The sequence below is a fragment of the Sapajus apella genome, unplaced genomic scaffold, assembly GCF_009761245.1.
Source record: "Sapajus apella isolate SASKATOON/1434 unplaced genomic scaffold, GSC_monkey_1.0 scaffold216, whole genome shotgun sequence".
Taxonomy (NCBI): domain Eukaryota; kingdom Metazoa; phylum Chordata; class Mammalia; order Primates; family Cebidae; genus Sapajus; species Sapajus apella.
In genome coordinates this window covers 198,377-215,007 of record NW_022437156.1, presented here as the reverse complement: position 1 = coordinate 215,007, position 16,631 = coordinate 198,377, and the positions used below count along the sequence as shown (strand labels likewise).

The window sequence follows — 16,631 nt, the reverse complement described above, 5'->3', positions numbered from 1 at the left end:
TCTCTCTCTCTCTCTCACACACACACACACACAAAGAAGAAGAAGAATGGAGGCTGGGTGCAGTGGCTCACGTCTGTAATCCCACTTTGGGAGGCTGAAGTGGAAGGATTGCCTGAGCTCAAGAGGTCAAGACCAGCCTGGGCAACATAGTGAGACCCCATCATCTCTCAAAATAAAATAAATAGGATAATGATGAGTATTGAGATGCTGATAGTGTTTAGAGTCTACTGGAAACATTTTAAAGAGTAGTAAAATTGTTTTATTATTTCAATGCTTATATTTACAATATGGTAGAAATTACATTCTTTGCAATAATTAAATGGATGATAAAAATTTACATTAAACATAAACAGATGAGGGAAAACAGCTTTTCGAAATTGCTTTTGAGCATATACACGACAGAAAATTTGAAGATCGGCACTCAAGCACATAGGACATTTCTACGCAAATGGTGGCTCCAGATATTTGAAGAAGACTAAGGAGCCGTAGGACAGATCTCCAAATCCAGGGATGGTGGCCACCGTCAGAGGGGTCAGTTTGTGGGAAAATGGGTCACAGACATAGACCATATCGGGCTGTATTTCACAGAAAAATTTGCTTTTTTTGCTACTTTCTGATAAACCGTATGCTATGTGGAAGGTACCATTGAGACTTCTTGTGATGAAGAGAACTCTACTTCAATTGTGGATAAACTAAACTTAGAAGAGAAAACAGACCCCTTGTCCAGCCAGTTTGAAGAAAATCTAAGCTGGGACAGGGTGAGGCTGAGAGACATGGCAGTGAAAGTCTGAAGCACAGGCATTTCCTAAATAAAACTTTCAGTACAGGTCATTCAAGGGAGAATTTCAGATCTATGCTATGTTTATAAATTGCGTACTCTACAGAAATGCTGGGTCCCTGGAATTCCCTATACTGTGTGAAACTCGTCCCTTACTCTCTGAAACAAACCCAAGTCCTAAGCCCTCAACCCCTGTGCGCTCATTCCTTCACAGTCATCAGACCCCTCGTGACTCAGACTTTCCAAGTAAGCATTTCAAAAATGATCTCAGACTAGTCAGCTCCACTTGAGCAACCTGCTCCTTACTCGTTAATTTTCCCGACACGTCCCTTGTGATGACTCGTCCACCTGTTTTTCAAATTCCATGTGGCTGGGCCTCTGTAGCTTTGTGGTTTTATATTCTGCGTACTTTCTCACAGTGACAGCTCCAGAATTTTTATGTCAGGTGAGGTTGAGAACAGGCAGTCTGGTTGGAGGAAGATATTCAGGGGCCAGACTCAAAGCCCTGTTTGTACATGACACCCTCCTTTTATAATGGCAAAGATCCCAGGCTCTGCAGCTGGACTGATAGTTTAATTCCTGACTTCATCACTTATTAGCTTGTGAGTTTGGCCAAATTACTTGACTTCTGTATGATTTAGTTAACTTATTTGCAAAATGAAGATAATGGTAGTACTGTGTCTAGGGGTTGTTGGATGCCAATGCAGAATCCCAGTGACCAGAAGGGACGAGAGGAAGCTCAGAAGAGACCAGCTTGAAAAGTCCAAGTCCCATTCCCACACTGCCAATAGGAGGCATAAATTCCCCCTCAGAGGACATGTGGGAAGGAAGAGGTGGAGGGGAGAGCCCTTGAAATGGGAAGAATAGCCCTGAGAGGGTCATTAAATTTCATATGGCCAAGCATTTACCCAACAGAGACCTGAGGCATTTCTTTTTTTGTGTGTGTGTGTGAGTCAGGATCTCACTCTGTCTCCTGGGCTGGAGTGCAGTGGCATGATCTCGGCTCACTGCAATCTTCTCCTCCCGGGTTCAAGTGATTCTCCTGCCTCAGCCTCTCAAATATCTGGGATTACAGGCGCCCGCCACCACAGCCAGCTAATTTTTTTTTTTGTATTTTTAGTTGCGATGGGATTTCACCATGTTAGCCAGGCTGGTCTCGAACTTCTGACCTCGTGATTTGCCCTCCTCGGCCTTCCAAAGTGCTGGGATTGCAGGCGTGAGGCACTGCACCTGGCCAAAATTTTTTTTCTTTTTTATTGTTTTTAATACTCCCCCAAGCTTTATTGAGATATAACTGACAAATAAAAATGAGATGTTTTCAAGGGTACAACGTGTTAATTTGATGAGTATATATTGTGAAATAATTACCACCGTCAAACTAATTGACACATCATCACCACATATTTACCACTTTTTTCTATGTGTGTTAGCAAACTTCAGATAGACAATACAATATTATTAATTACAGTCTTCATGTGATTAGAGTCCCAGGACTCACTCATCTTATAACTGAAAGTTTGTACCCTTGACTGTTGTTTTTAATCTTTACATTGAGGCTTAAAATATATGCAGTAAAATGTGCAGAGTGGACACATAAGTGTTTAAGTCATCGAATTTTATTTAATTATTTAATTTGTTTGTTTTAAATAAATAGAAACAGGGTCTTGCTATGTTGCCCAGGCTGGTCTTGAACTCCTGGGCTCAAGCAATCCTTCCACCTCAGCCTCTCAAGGTGTTGGGATCACAGGCATGAGCCACCACACCTGGCCAACTGTTGAATCTTAACACATGCCTACCCTCACCTACCCACTTTCCAGACCAAGATGTGCCGGATTCCCATCACCCCAGAAGCCTCCCCGCCTACTCCCCAGCAATGCCACCTGAGAGGTAGCCAGTATTTTGACTTCAATCATCATCAATTGATTTTTCCCTGTACTTGACTTTCATATAATTAGAACCACACAGAAACGCTTTCAAAAGAAAATGAAATTTAATCACCAAGATTTGGCAAGCTTAAACCCATATCCCCATTCCCTACCCCAACCCTCCCCGCCATTGGTGGAAAAGAGAGTCTGAAAACTAGTGGGTGAGTTATAGCAAGTCAAACTACATTTTTCCTTGCATATCTGAGTTACACGGTAAATTTCAATTAACTGCTAGTTGTGAGCCTAGAAACAGGGATCCAGGTGAGTTAGAATCCCTAACCTATGCTTAAGAGCCATTGCCAAAGATCGACTCAGGGAAATGAATAGTTCTCTGCCCCATCCTCTTCCCTACTCACTTCTGCTTGATACTAGAAGTGAGACTCACTCAGCGTCCACCTTCCCCACCCTTAGAGAGTTCATAGAAAGTGGAGTGTATCATTCACACAGCCACGTGCTGCTCTGCAGCTGGAAAGGAGCACTTTGGAGAAAACTGGGCATGTGTCCTGATGCCCTTCTCACTCTCCAAATCCCCAGCTTCCCCCAGATAGACTGCTATTGACCTTTAATCCGTTTCCTTTATTTTCTTCTTTTCCTCCTTCTTTCTTCTACAAAGGCCCCCTGCTTTGGAAATGAGGCATACCCAGGGAAAACAGGTTTCAGGTCAGCTCTGGTTCAAAGGGTGGGTCCCTTCCACTCCAACAAGTTTGATTCCCTCCTTCCGCCTTCCTCCCTGCCCCTTCTCATGTGGCACCCTCTGGTCTTGCCGACTTGACTCTCTCCTCCGCCTTGATTCCTCTAGGGTACACCTCTCCAAACGGCCCTGCAGAAAGCACAGCGTGGAGATGCCCCTCCCTGGGGAGGGAGGACCCAAAGCTCTGACCTCCCCTCCTCAGTATCAGCTATAAATGCCACAGATATTCTTGTGACAAAAAAAGAAGAAAAATAAGAAGCCAAACTGTGGAGCAATTTGGGGACTCCCCCCAGCCGCTACCTGCCTGCAAGTTTCGCTCTGGCACTGGCTGGCCTTTGGGTCTTTTTGCACAACTTTATTTTCTATCAAGGCCCAGGGGGTTTGCCCCTTGTCTCTCTGCCTGGTTGGCCTATCCTTCCTCTGGAACCCAGGCATCCAAATGACAACTTCTATGTGCATCCTTTAGAGATGAGAAGAGGAAACATCTCTCCTGCCTTCTGGTTCCTGTGGCTGCTTCTCTTTGGACTTCTGGGACCCAGTAAGTGACTTACCAGTTAAGGAGGGAGAGCGGCATGGAGGCCACATAAGGCCTGAAGCAGAGATGGGGGTCCCCTGCCCGGGCATGACTCTTCTTCCAGAAACAAAGATGATTTTTTGTTTTTGCCGATTTCTGCAAAAGCCAATACTGATCCCAATTCCACTGACCATGACTCTGATGCTACATTAGAAGCAAATCTACATTAGTCTCCCCAGGCTGTGGCTGTGGGCACAAGTGGTGGGGCAGTGCTGGCGAGATGAGGGAGGTGAGACTTTTGCTTTCCTTTGTATCTTGGCTAAAAGTTTTATTTTTAACTGGAAAATTCTAGTTCCAATAGCACCCTTAATTCCAAATTAAAACCAAGATCTCAGTCTAAAGTCATGTAAAAATCCTTCAATCCTTCTTTGTTGTTTTTTTTTTTTTGCCATAGGTTATTGGGGTACAGGTGATATTTGGTTACATGAGTAAATTCTTCAGTGGTGATTTGTGAGATTTTGGTGCACCCATCACCTGAGCAGTGTGCGCTGCACCCTATTTGTAGTATTTTATCCCTCACCCCCCATCCTTCCTCCCTAGTGCCCAAAGTCCATTGTATTATTCTTCTGCCTTTGCGTCTTCATAGCTTAGCTCCCACATATCAGTGAGAACATATGATGTTTGGTTTTCTATTCCTGAGTTACTTCACTTAGAATAACAGGCTCCAATCTCATCCAGGTCACTGCAAATGCTGTTAATTCATCCCTTTTTATGGCTGTATAGTATTCCATCATATGCCAGTTTCTTTATCCACTCATTGATTGATGGGCATTTGGGTTCCATGACTTTGCAATTGTGAATTGTGCTGCTATACACATGTGTGTGCAAGTATCTCTTTTGTATAATGACTTCTTTTCCTCTGGGTAGATACACAGTAGTGGGATTGCTGGACCAAATGGTAGTTCTACTTTTAGTTCTTTAGGGAATTTCACACTGTTTTCCACAGTGGCTGTACTAGTTTACATTCCCACCGGCAGTGTAGAAGTGTTCCCTGATCACCGCATCCACACCAACTTCTGCTGTTTTTTGATTTTTTGCTTCAGTTCTTCTTTGGATGCTGCCTGATTCCAAATCCATGTCTAATCCCCTGAGAATTTCCTTGATAGAAACAAATTGGAGGTTGCCACTGGGGGGTTGGCTCTAGCAATGGATCAGCGGTGGCTGTAAAAGGAAATAGCCCAGGGGAGAAGTGAATTGGGCTCCATGTGGCTCCAACAGATTGTTTGAGACAGTTCCGTTCACTCCCATCTTTGATTTCATACATCCCCATATCTTCCCTGATTTTGAGACACCAGGTTAATCGGCTCATCCATTCCATTGCCTTTACTGTAGGATGGCATGTCAGGAAGCGGGTGGTGCGGCGGAAAGAGAAGGTCTAGGTTGGTCGATGCGGAGGGTTTGGGGTGCTTCCCTGTTCTTCCTCAGTATACATCTGTTTCCTGCACCCCACTCAGGATTTGCTCCTTCGCCTGCCCAGCACTTCTTCCCTCGGCATTCTTTTTCTTCCCTTTCCTGTTGCCTTCATCCTGAATGCTTCAACTGTTCTCTACCTACCCATGCCTTCCAGATCCACCTGTTACCTGTCTTCATCCCTAACTCCAGTCCTATCTGTCTGATTTTAAACAAGAGTCCCCTTACCTCAGAAGAAACTGTCATTCACGTAGTCATTCAACAAACATTTATACAGCTCCTACTCTGGGCCTGGCATTGCTCCAGGCTAGGCCACGGTGAGGAATGGAGCAGGAAACGCCATGGTCTTGGCCCCTTGGAACTCTTGGTCTACTGTTAAACATAGACTTAAATAATATTTCCTTACAAAAGGGAACAAGTGTGCAAGTGCTGACAGGCCCCTCCTCTTTTCCCACCACTAGATCTGTAAAGTGACCCACTGTGTCTCCTGTAGCCCTGTTACGGTGGATTAGCAACGACCACTCCTCCATCTGAACGCTGGGCGCCCTCTCACCTCTTGACATCTCGGGGCCTTGCTCAGTGCTTTCTCCTTCCCCTCCCATCTCGCTTTACCTTTCTTGGTTTCTTTCCATCAGCAACCAAACAAGCTTCAGTCTGTGTGCACAACTGTCATCCAAGGAGATTAATAAACACTTGGGTTTCCAGGCCCTGATACCCCACTAAGCAAGATCCTGATTCAGTAAGATTCGTGGGATGGGGTGGGTTTCTCAGACAGTGTGACCCCAGAGGTCCCTGGACTAAATACTGTTTGAATTATGCCCGTTCTAGTGTCCCTGCATCACTCCTCAGCCACCGCCTCTCCCTCCGCTCTCCTTCCTCACCCCCATTCTTGAAGGCCTTCCCCACATTTGCTATGTCGCCTCTCACCTCCCATTCATGTGTTAATTTTACTAGGCAATGCATGTAAATAGTTCCGAAAAAGAAATACTTGTAGTCCTACAAGACTTCTCTTAAAGCTTCAGCCCCTGACTCCCTTTCCCCAACTGCTTCTTACTCTGAGTCCTGCTTCCCAGGGTTCTTTTTGGCATTTACCTTCATGCTGCATTTATGTATTTATTTAGAGACTCGCTCTGTTGCCCAGGCTGGAGTGCAGTGACACCATCATAGCTCACTGCAGCTTGGAAGTCCTGGGCTCAAGTGATCCTCTCACCTCAGCTTTCCAAAGCACTGGGATTACAAACGTGAGCCATTGCACCTGGCCATAAATTCTCCTACCACTAATACTTCTTTGTTGGTTGAGGGTTTTTTTTTTCCCCCTACTTTAGGCATGATTTATTGTCTTCCTTCTAATGAAAAGGATGATTTAGGTTAGACTCCTCCCCCCGCACACTTACGTCTCACGTTCCAGCTCACAATTCTCCCCAAATGATTGTATCAAATTTTTGGTGTTAAATTAGTATTTAGTGTTTACATTATAATAATAAATGTTACCTCTAGTAACATTTATAACTGGGTCATATAATTACATTGTCCGTTCTTGTGATTTTTGGTTTTCTAGATATTAATAATAGCTTCATTTTTAAAATTTCCATAGTTTTCTTCATATATATCATTAATTCATCCCAAAACCTCTACCAGAAGTGTCCCTGCCTTTTCAATACACATGAAGCAATCTAACAGTTTCACCTTTTTCCCTTGAGCAATCCCGTTTGGAAGCTTCTGTCCAACCAGTACTGATTGCTCGCTAGGTCTCTTGTCCTGCAATTTGTATTCAGCAACATTCTGGAAATAATTCTAATCTTTTTTCTGGCTTTTTTTTTCATCTTGGAGCAGGACTTTCTCTAGAAGCTTCCTGAGAGAGAGTTTAGGGTGGGAAATTATTTTAAAACCTTATGCACTGTTAGGGTAATGCTAAGCTGCTGTAACAAGGAGATCCCAAAAGTGACTTTGAAAAATAAACTTGTTTGTACCTATCCTAAGATGAGTATTGTAAGATGGTGGGAGCTCTGTTCCATGCAGTCATTCAGGGACCCCGGGTAAATATGGTTCTTCCATCTTCAACATATGGTTTCCAGTGTCATCATCATTTCAGCCCAAGGAGAGGGTAGAAGAACAGTATTTTGTATTATCTTATGATACAATCAGTCAAGGTGCAGCCACAAAAGGAAAGGCCCACAGGCCCTAGAGACAGAAGGCATGGCACTGCCATGCCAGGCCACCTGAGAAAGACAGCAAGGTAGTTGGGAGGCAGAAGATAGGAGTGAGGGAAAGGTTTAGGTTTTTCCTTTTATTAGGGTTTCTGTGGGAAAGGCAAGGAAGGGCAGGGTGAACAGTTTAGGATTGGCTGGTTTGAATAATTCCTGTGTTCTTTGAGCTATATGGCTGATTACTACCCAGTTGCCTGGTACTTGGCTTTGGAATGATTAAGGCAGATAAATATTGTTTCCTGGAGTGCATGGGTGTATGGGCCAGATCGAAGAGTGTTGGTTCTGGAACGGTTAGTTTGCAAATCAGCTCATGCTCCTGGCTAGGCCCTTTGCTACTTCTAAGAATTGGCTAGCCCAGGAAGGTGCTGTCTCTCCCTAGCTAGAAAAGTTTGTTAAAATGTCAAAACATGATAATATACAGAAAATAAAAATATGTATACAAGCAGAAATCAAGGAATAGGTATTTACTCTTAAACAAATGAAGTGGAAATTATATGTGTTCCTTCACTTTAGGGGCCTCTGACTAGGGCTTCGACATGTAGCCCTACCTAGCTATAAGAGAGGTTGAGAAATGTAAATTACCCGTGTGCCCAGGAAGAAGAGAAAAATGGGCCTGCCTGTCCATAGACCTTACATGTCTGAAAATATCTTATTCCACCCTCACATTTGACTCATAGTTTAGCTGGTTATAAAATTCTAGGAAGGATATGATTTTCCTTAGGATTTTGAAGGCATTGATCCACTGTTTCTAGACTCTAGATTGTGAAGTCTGATATCATTTAGATTACTGACCTCTTGTAAGAGACTCATTTTTTTTTTCTTCTGGAGGATTTCAGATTTTAAAACTGCTGTTCTAAAATTTCATGATATGGTGCCATAGTATAGATTCTTCTTTCATTGTATTAGGAATTTGTATAGTAGAAAGTTATATTAGTCAGTTCTGGGAAATTTTCTTGCATTTTTCTCTTGGATAATTGCCTCTCATCCATTTTCTTTGTTCTTTCTGAAAAATCTTATGATTTGGATGTTTGACCTCCTGGACTGTCCTCTAATTTTCTTATATTTCTTCTTCTGTCTTCCAACTCTGTCATTTTATTTTTCTTTTGGGGAGATTTTCTCAGCTTCTTGTCTTCAAATCCTTCTAGTAAATTTTGAGCTTTTTTTTTTTTTTTAATTTCAAAGAGATCTTTTTTCTCTACAATCACTTTTAAAATGGCACTTTTATTTGTTTGTTTTTTTCCTTGGGTGCTATACTTTCACTTATATTGCTGAGGACATTTGAAGCTGGTTTTGCTATTTGCATTGACTCAGTTGTCTCTGGCTTTGCTTCATAGGGATATTTGTTTTGGTCTCTATTTTTCAAGCTAGAGATTTTCCTCAAATATCTGATAATCCCAAAATGTCCTTTGCATTTGAGAGTGAGGCACTAAAATGATGCCTGTGATCTTTGTGTGCAGGGGTAGTCCTGTCAATGGATGGACTTAGCTTTAGGGTAACTTACCAGAAAAACGGTAGTTTTGATTGGGAAGATCCTCAAAATATCAGTATCTAGTTTTGGCTAATTTCTTTCCACAAGAAGAATTCTCCAGATCCTGTCTAGAGCATACTAGCATAGCTGCTGATGTGCTGGAAGTGGAGTAAGGGACGAGGTAATGAGGATTTTACAGCTCAGGGTGTAAACATTTCCTTAATTGCATAGTTTCAGTAAAACCTCTTACTCCTGCCCTGAGCAATGCCTAGGATCACTGGTCTAGAGTTTCTTTGGTCTCAAGTATCAGTATCTCCAGAGATAAAACCCTAAGCTCTTGTAAGGGAGAGAGGTGTATTCACCCACCTACTTGAGTGGAAGGAGGGATCTGGAGCTGAGAGACAGTCCCTAGCTACATTGCGTTTCAACCATCCTTCCTGTATTTACTCACATGCCACACCCAAATCTTCAGAGGAACCTGGATGCAACTCCTAAACCCTTCGAGGATTACAAGGAATTGAAAATTCACCAGTAGTTGACTTACTCTCACCCCCAGTGGCGGCTTGTATGTTGAAGCTTTCTCTGTTGTGTTGGAGAGTTACCACTCATCCACCTGCTACTATCTTTTACAAAAAGATAAACCTCTCCTCTGCTATTGTCATCTCTCCATTCTTTGTCCTTGTGGAGGTATGTCCTTTGTTATTTCTCTACTTTTTATTCTCCTATGAAATCCGTAAGTCTCCATATATACTTATTTATTCTTTTATTCATTCCCATTGCGGGGTACCCCATCATGCAAATCTGTTTTCAATAAACTAAACACTCACTTACATATTGTCTCTGAATCCAGTGGACATGCCCAGGCCATATCTTATTTGATCTCTCTGCAAAAATCAGTTCAGCTAACTACCATATTTTTCCAGAGCCTCTCTATTCTCTTGACTTCCTTGATTCACTTTTTAGAGTTTTAGTTCTACCTTACTGGCTGCGCCTTCTCAGTCTCATTCATTAGCTTCTCCTCCCCTATCTGACATCTCAATGATGGAGTAGCCAGAGCTTGGTCCAGAGCCCTCTTCTCCAACTATACTCTCCCAGACAAGTGATCTCAGTCAGCCTCATGGCTTTAAATACAATGTCTATTTAAATGACTTCCAGTTTTACGTCTATTGTTTTGATCTCTCCTCTGAGAACTAAGTGCAGGTTTCTAACTGCCAACAAACAGTCTCCTGGATATCTAATGGGCATGAAAAGTTCAAAATCTCTAATATTTCCAATCTTCACTTTATCCCTATTCATTCAGGTAAATAGAACTAACTTCCAACTCCTTGTGTAAGCCCCAAAGCTAGAAGTTGTTCTTGACTTCTTTTCCTGCCATCCACCACATGCAGTTTTTCAACACTCCCTATTGGTTCTACTTTTCTAATTTCAAAACATAGTTTGTATTCATCCACTGAAATTTATCTCCCCTGCTACCATCCTAGTCCAAGCAATAGTTAGTGCTCTTAACCAATTTTCTGTTTTCACTCTTGCCCTCCTACGTTCCACTTTTCACACAGCAGGCTGAGCGTGATCTTTAAAAAACATAAATTTTTTGTTTTCTGCTTTCTCTTTCCTTCCTGCATGATTAAACCCCAGGTCATTAGGTGAGGCAGAGCAAAGCAGGTATCAGGGTTGGATAGGAGGGGAGACAGCAGTGGCCCATAGAGGGATATAAGAAACTAAAGTGGGGCCGGACACAGTGGCTCACGCCTGTAATTCCAACACTTTGGGAGGCTGAGGCAGGCGGATCATGAGGTCAGGATTTCAAGACCAGCATGGCCAACATGCTGGTCTTGAAAAACCCCGTCTCTACTAAAAATACAAAAATTAGTCGAGTGTGGTGGTGTGTGCCTATAATCTCAGCTACTTAGGAGGCTGAGGCAGGAGAATCACTTGAACCCGGGAGAAGGAAGTTGCAGTGAGCTGAGATTACACCACTGCACTCCAGCCTGGGTGATGGAGCAAGACTTCGTCAGGAAAGAAAGGAAAGAAAGAGAGAAAGAAAGAAAGAAAGAAAGAAAGAAAGAAAGAAAGAAAGAAAGAAAGAAAGAAAGAAAGAAGAAAGAGAAAGAAAGAAAGAAAAGAAAGAAAGAAAGAAAGAAGAAAAAGAAAGAAAGAAAGAAGAAAGAAGAAAGAAGAAAAAGAAAGAAAGAAAGAAAGAAGAAAGAAGAAAAAGAAAGAAAAGAAAGAAAGGAAAGAGAAAGAAAAGGGAAAGAAAGAAAGAAAGAAAAGAAAGGAAGGAAGAGGAAGGAAGGAAGGAAGGAAAGAAAGGAAAGGAAATTGGGTGAGGAGGACTTTCCCATAGAGTGGCAGCCTGTCATGTGTTGTCAGAGTCTTGTGAGGGTGAGAGGGGGTATGGGGTGGAGGGAGTATGGTCCCACATGAAGGGCTGAAAATAAATGAATAGAATATCAGTGATTTGTGAGACAACATTTTGTCTACATATGTGTAATTGAAGTTCCAGAAAGAAAAGGGAACAGAAAACATGTTTAAAGAAATAGTAGCTGTAAAAAATTGAATTTGATGAAAACTATAAACTCACAAATCCCAAGAACTCCATAAATATCAAGCAAAATAAACCTTAAAAAAATCATACGAAAGTACAATATAATCAAATAACTAAAAATCAGTGATAAATGGTAAATCCTAGAACCAGCTAGAAAAAAAAGACACGTTATATAGACAGGAGCAAAGACAAGCACAATAACAGACTCCCTGTGAAAAACCATGACAACCAGAAGATAAAGAAGCAACTTCATTAAAATGCTGAAAGAAAAGATGCTCTACAACGTAGAATTCCACAGAGTAAAAATATTTTCAATATAAAGATGAAATGAAGGCTTTTCTTAGACAAGCTAAAACTAAAAGTCCACCTCCTAGAGACTGACACTTTTTTTAAATGTAAAAGAAAGTTCTTCAGGAAGAAAAAATTTAGATCTGTGCAAAGTAATAAAGGAAATGTGCTGGAAATATGTGGGTAAAAATAAAAGATTGTTTTTTCATTTAAATTCTTCTCAAAAGATAATATACTTTAATATCAATGAATTATGAGGCTTATAACATATGTAGACATAAAATGTATGACAACAGTGGCACGAGGAATAGCTGAAGGAAATGGAAGTATACCGTGGGAAGACTCTCATGCCCTTACATGAAGAGGTATGAGATCACTGAGAGGTAGAAAGTGATACATTAAAGATGTATATCATAAACCCTAAAGGAATGCCACACAAATAATAATAATATTTAATAAGCTAATAGTGAAAATAAAATGGGGTCATAAAAAAGACTCAGGGCCAGGCACTGTGGCTCACGCCTGTAATCTCAGCACTTTGGGAGGCGGAGGCAGGTGGACCACTTGAGACCAGGAGTTAGAAACCAGCCTGGCCAACATGGTGAAACCCTGTCTCTACTAAAAATACAAAAATTAGCCTGGCGTGGTGACACATGCCTATGGTTCCAGCTACTCAGGAGGCCAAGTCAGGAGAATCTCTTGAACCCCGGGGGTGGAGGTTGCAGTGAGCCAAGATTGCACCACCACACTCCAGCCTAGGTGACAGAACAAGATTCTCTCTGTCTTAAAAACCGGTTTCTAACTGCCAACAAACAGTCTCCTGGATATCTAATGGGCACAATAAGTTAAAAAAAAAAAATTTGGTTAATTAAAAAAAAAAAAAGTAGAAGAAAAAAAGGAGGAAAAGGAAAGAAGACCAGATGGGAAAAATAGGAAACAAATATCAAGACTATTAAACCAGGGGCCAGCCACAGCGGTTCACACTTGTAATTCCAGCACTTTGTGGGGCTGAGGCAGGAAGATTGCTGGCACCCAGGAGTTCGAGACAAGCCCAGGCAACATAGAGAGACCACATCTTTACAAAAAATAAAAATTAAAAAATAATTAGCCAGGAATCATGGTTCGTGCCTGTGGTACCAGATAGTTGGGAGGCTGAGGCAGGAGGATCGCTTGAGCTTTGAAAGTCAAGGCTGCAGTCAGCCATGATTGTGCCACTGCATTCCAGCCTGGGTGACAGAGCAAGACTCTGTCTCTAAAAAAGAATTAGACCCGGCCGGGCGCGGTGGCTCAAGCCTGTAATCCAGCACTTTGGGAGGCCGAGGCGGGTGGATCACGAGGTCAAGAGATCGAGACCATCCTGGTCAACATGGTGAAACCCCGTCTCTACTAAAACTACAAAAAATTAGCTGGGCATGGTGGCGCGTGCCTGTAATCCCAGCTACTCAGGAGGCTGAGGCAGGAGAATTGCCTGAACCCAGAAGGCGGAGGTTGCAGTGAGCCGAGATCGCGCCATTGCACTCCAGCCTGGGTAACAAGAGCAAAACTCCGTCTCAAAAAAAAAAAAAGAATTAGACCCAATATATTGATAATTACATTAAATATATATGGTTCAGATACCCCAATTAAAAGGCAGAGATTGACACATTGGTTAAAAAAGAAAACTCCAATGAAATAATCAACCAAGAAATACATTTTAACTAACTATAACTACAAACATGGTTAAAAAAAAAAAAAGGATAAAAATAAGACGAAGAAAGATACAGCCATAACTATATGTTAGTTTAGTTATGGCCATATCTAACATCAATTTTTTTAAAAAAAACTGAGTGACTATTTCAATATCAAACAAAATAGGCTTAAGAGGTATATTATTAGAAATAAACAAGGACACTTTATAATTATAATCATAACACAATGCTTATTAACTACAAGGGGAGAAAAACCAGCCTAGATATACCTTCTTAATCAAGTAATCCAAGAGAATATCATCAACGATGGGACACATTGATATTATCTGTCACCTGATAGTATGCAAAGAGAAGAATACAACATCACTTCAGTGGTATTCTTGGCAAAGATTAATAACATGAACCTAATGATGATGAAAAATTACAAAAAATATAAGGAAAATTCTATAACATAACTGGCCTGTTATCTTCAAAGGTTCAAAGTTATGAAGATCAAAGGAAGATTGAAGAACCGCACCAGACTGAAGAAGACTAAAGAGACAAGACAACTAAAAGCAACACATGATTCTGAATTGAACTGTTTACTATAAAAGACATTATTAGGACAACTAACAAAACTTGAAGGGCATCTAAGGATCAGGTGGCAGCAGTATATTCATGTGAATTTCTTGATCTCGATGGTTGTGTTATGGTTGTCTATGAGAATAGATAAAGTATTGAAGGATAATGAGATATCAGGTTACCAAGTAACTCCCAAATGATGCAGGGAAAAGGGTTCTTTGTGTTATACTTGTTACAAAAGAATCTGTGATTTTTTTAAAAAGTAAAAACAAAGAAAAATCAATCAGAGTATGCTATTCCAGTGGGTCTTCACTGTATTTGAGATGAAATTTAACCTTTCTACTATGGTATTTTGCTAAACTCTGAGCATACCTCTGTCAGCAAAAGAAATGTGGGCTTATGTTCTAGCAAGGAAGAGAGATTAAAATATAGACAGTATAAATACACCTTGGGGTATGTGCTTTTAAAAAAGCAGGGGTCCTGCTTCAGAAATTATAGTTAGAAAAGGTCTCTCTAGAGCCTTGTTTTCTCCTTCAATAACTACATTCCAGCCATCCTGGTCTTTTATTTATTCATGAGTCACATCAAGCTCATTAACAACTCAGGGTATTTATGCTTACGCTATAGATCTATGTAGTCCTTCTCCTGGCCTTTCAAATGGCTTTTCAAATGTCTGTCTTCTTATGACTTCTTATCAGCTCTCAGTTCATATGTCAATTCCTCAGAGAGACCTTTTCTGACTATAGTATCTAAAGCAGCACCCCTGCTTTCTTTAACAGCACTTAAGCCAATGTGTATTTGTATTACTTTATGTTGTATTACTCCTCTTTACTAAATTATAAGCCCATATCTCTTTTGCTAACAGGAGTATGCCCAGAGTTTAGTAAAATACCAGGTACATATTAAGCCCTCAATATCTAAATAAATAAATGAGTAAGCAGTACTGAGTATATTAAAGTAACGCTATACTCTAAACCTGCAAATCATTCTTAATCCATTCCCACCACCTTATTTGTCTTCCACCTCAGGCTCTGAGAATACCACAGCCTTCACAAAAGGCTCTGACACCACCACAGTCTCCATCACAGGCTCTGAGACCACCATGGCCTCCACCATGGCCTCTACTATGGCCTTAACTAGAGACTCAGACTCTAAGATCACCACAGACTCTACCACAGGCTCTGAGACAACGTCGGCCTCCACCATGGCTTCTACTGTGGCCTTCACCACAGGCTCTGAGATCGCCACCACCTCCACTGCAGGCTCTGAGGCCACTAAAATCTCTACCACAGGCTCTGAGACCACCACAGCATTTACTGCAGTTTCTGAGACCACCACCATCTCCACCTCCACGTCAGGCTCTGAGAACACCACAACTTCAGCTGCAGACTCTGATATAATCAAGGCATCCAGCATGAGCTCTGAGACCACCTTGGCCCCCACTGCAGCCTCTAACACCAGCACAGCCTCAACCACAGGCTCTGAGACCACTACAGTCCCGATCAAAACCTCTGAGACCACCACAGCCTCTACAGCAGGTTCTGAGACCACCACTCCCTCCACCACAGGCTCTCAGACCACCACAGTCTCTGTTTCGGGTTCTGAGATCACCACCACCTTCACGGCAGGATCTGAGACTACCAGAGTCTCCACGGTAGGCCCTGAGACCACCAAAGTCTCTAGTGCAGGCTCTGAGACCACCACAGCTTCTACGGCAGGCTCTGAAACCACCACCATGTCCACTGCAGGCTCTGAGACCACTACAGTCTCTACCACAGGCACTGAGACTACCACAGTCTCCACCATGGGCTCTGAGACCACCACAACCTCTACTGCAAGCTCTGAGACCACCATAGCTTCTACTTCAGTCTCTGAGACCACCATCACCTCCACTGCAGGCTCTGAGACCACCACAGTCTCTACTTCAGGCTCTGAAACCACCATGGCTTCTACCACAGGCTCTGAGATCACCACAGCCTCTACTGTAAGCTCTCAGACCACCACGGCATCCACCATGGGCTCTGAGACCACTATGGCCTCTACCATAGACTCTGAGACCACCAAGGTCTCCATTGCAAGCTCTGAGACCACCCCAGCTTCTACCACAGGTTCTAAAACCAGTACGATCTCTAACACAGGCTCTGAGACCTCTACAGCCTCCATCATGAACTCTGAGATCACCACATATTCTACCACAGACTCTGAGACCACCACAGCCTCCACTGCAGGCTCTGAGACAACCATAGCCTCCATTGCAGATTCTGAGACCACTGCAACCTCTGCTACAGGCTCTGAGATCACCACAGCCTCTATTACAACCTCTGATACCACTAGGGTATCCACCACAGGCTCTAAGACCACTACGGCCTCTACGATAGGCTCTGAGACCACCAAGGCCTCCACTGCAAGCTCCGAGATAACCACAGTTTTCACTGAAGTCTCTGAGACCACCATGACCTCTACCACAGACTCTGAAACCACCAGAGTCTCCACTGC

The 16,631-nt window shown here is 42.4% G+C and overlaps 1 protein-coding gene across 1 annotated transcript in view; it reads left to right on the top strand.

Annotated features, from left to right (window-relative positions):
- The first annotated feature begins 625 nt into the window (after positions 1–625).
- MUC22 (mucin 22) overlaps positions 626–16,631 on the top strand; it is a 22,532-nt gene continuing 6,526 nt past the window's right edge. Inside the window, exons 1-4 of the mRNA XM_032270822.1 lie at positions 626–639; positions 993–1,024; positions 3,651–3,932; positions 15,164–16,631. The exon at positions 15,164–16,631 is cut by the window's right edge and continues 2,096 nt beyond it. Coding sequence (XP_032126713.1) covers positions 626–639; positions 993–1,024; positions 3,651–3,932; positions 15,164–16,631 — 1,796 coding nt within the window. The remainder of the gene's footprint in view (positions 640–992; positions 1,025–3,650; positions 3,933–15,163) is intronic.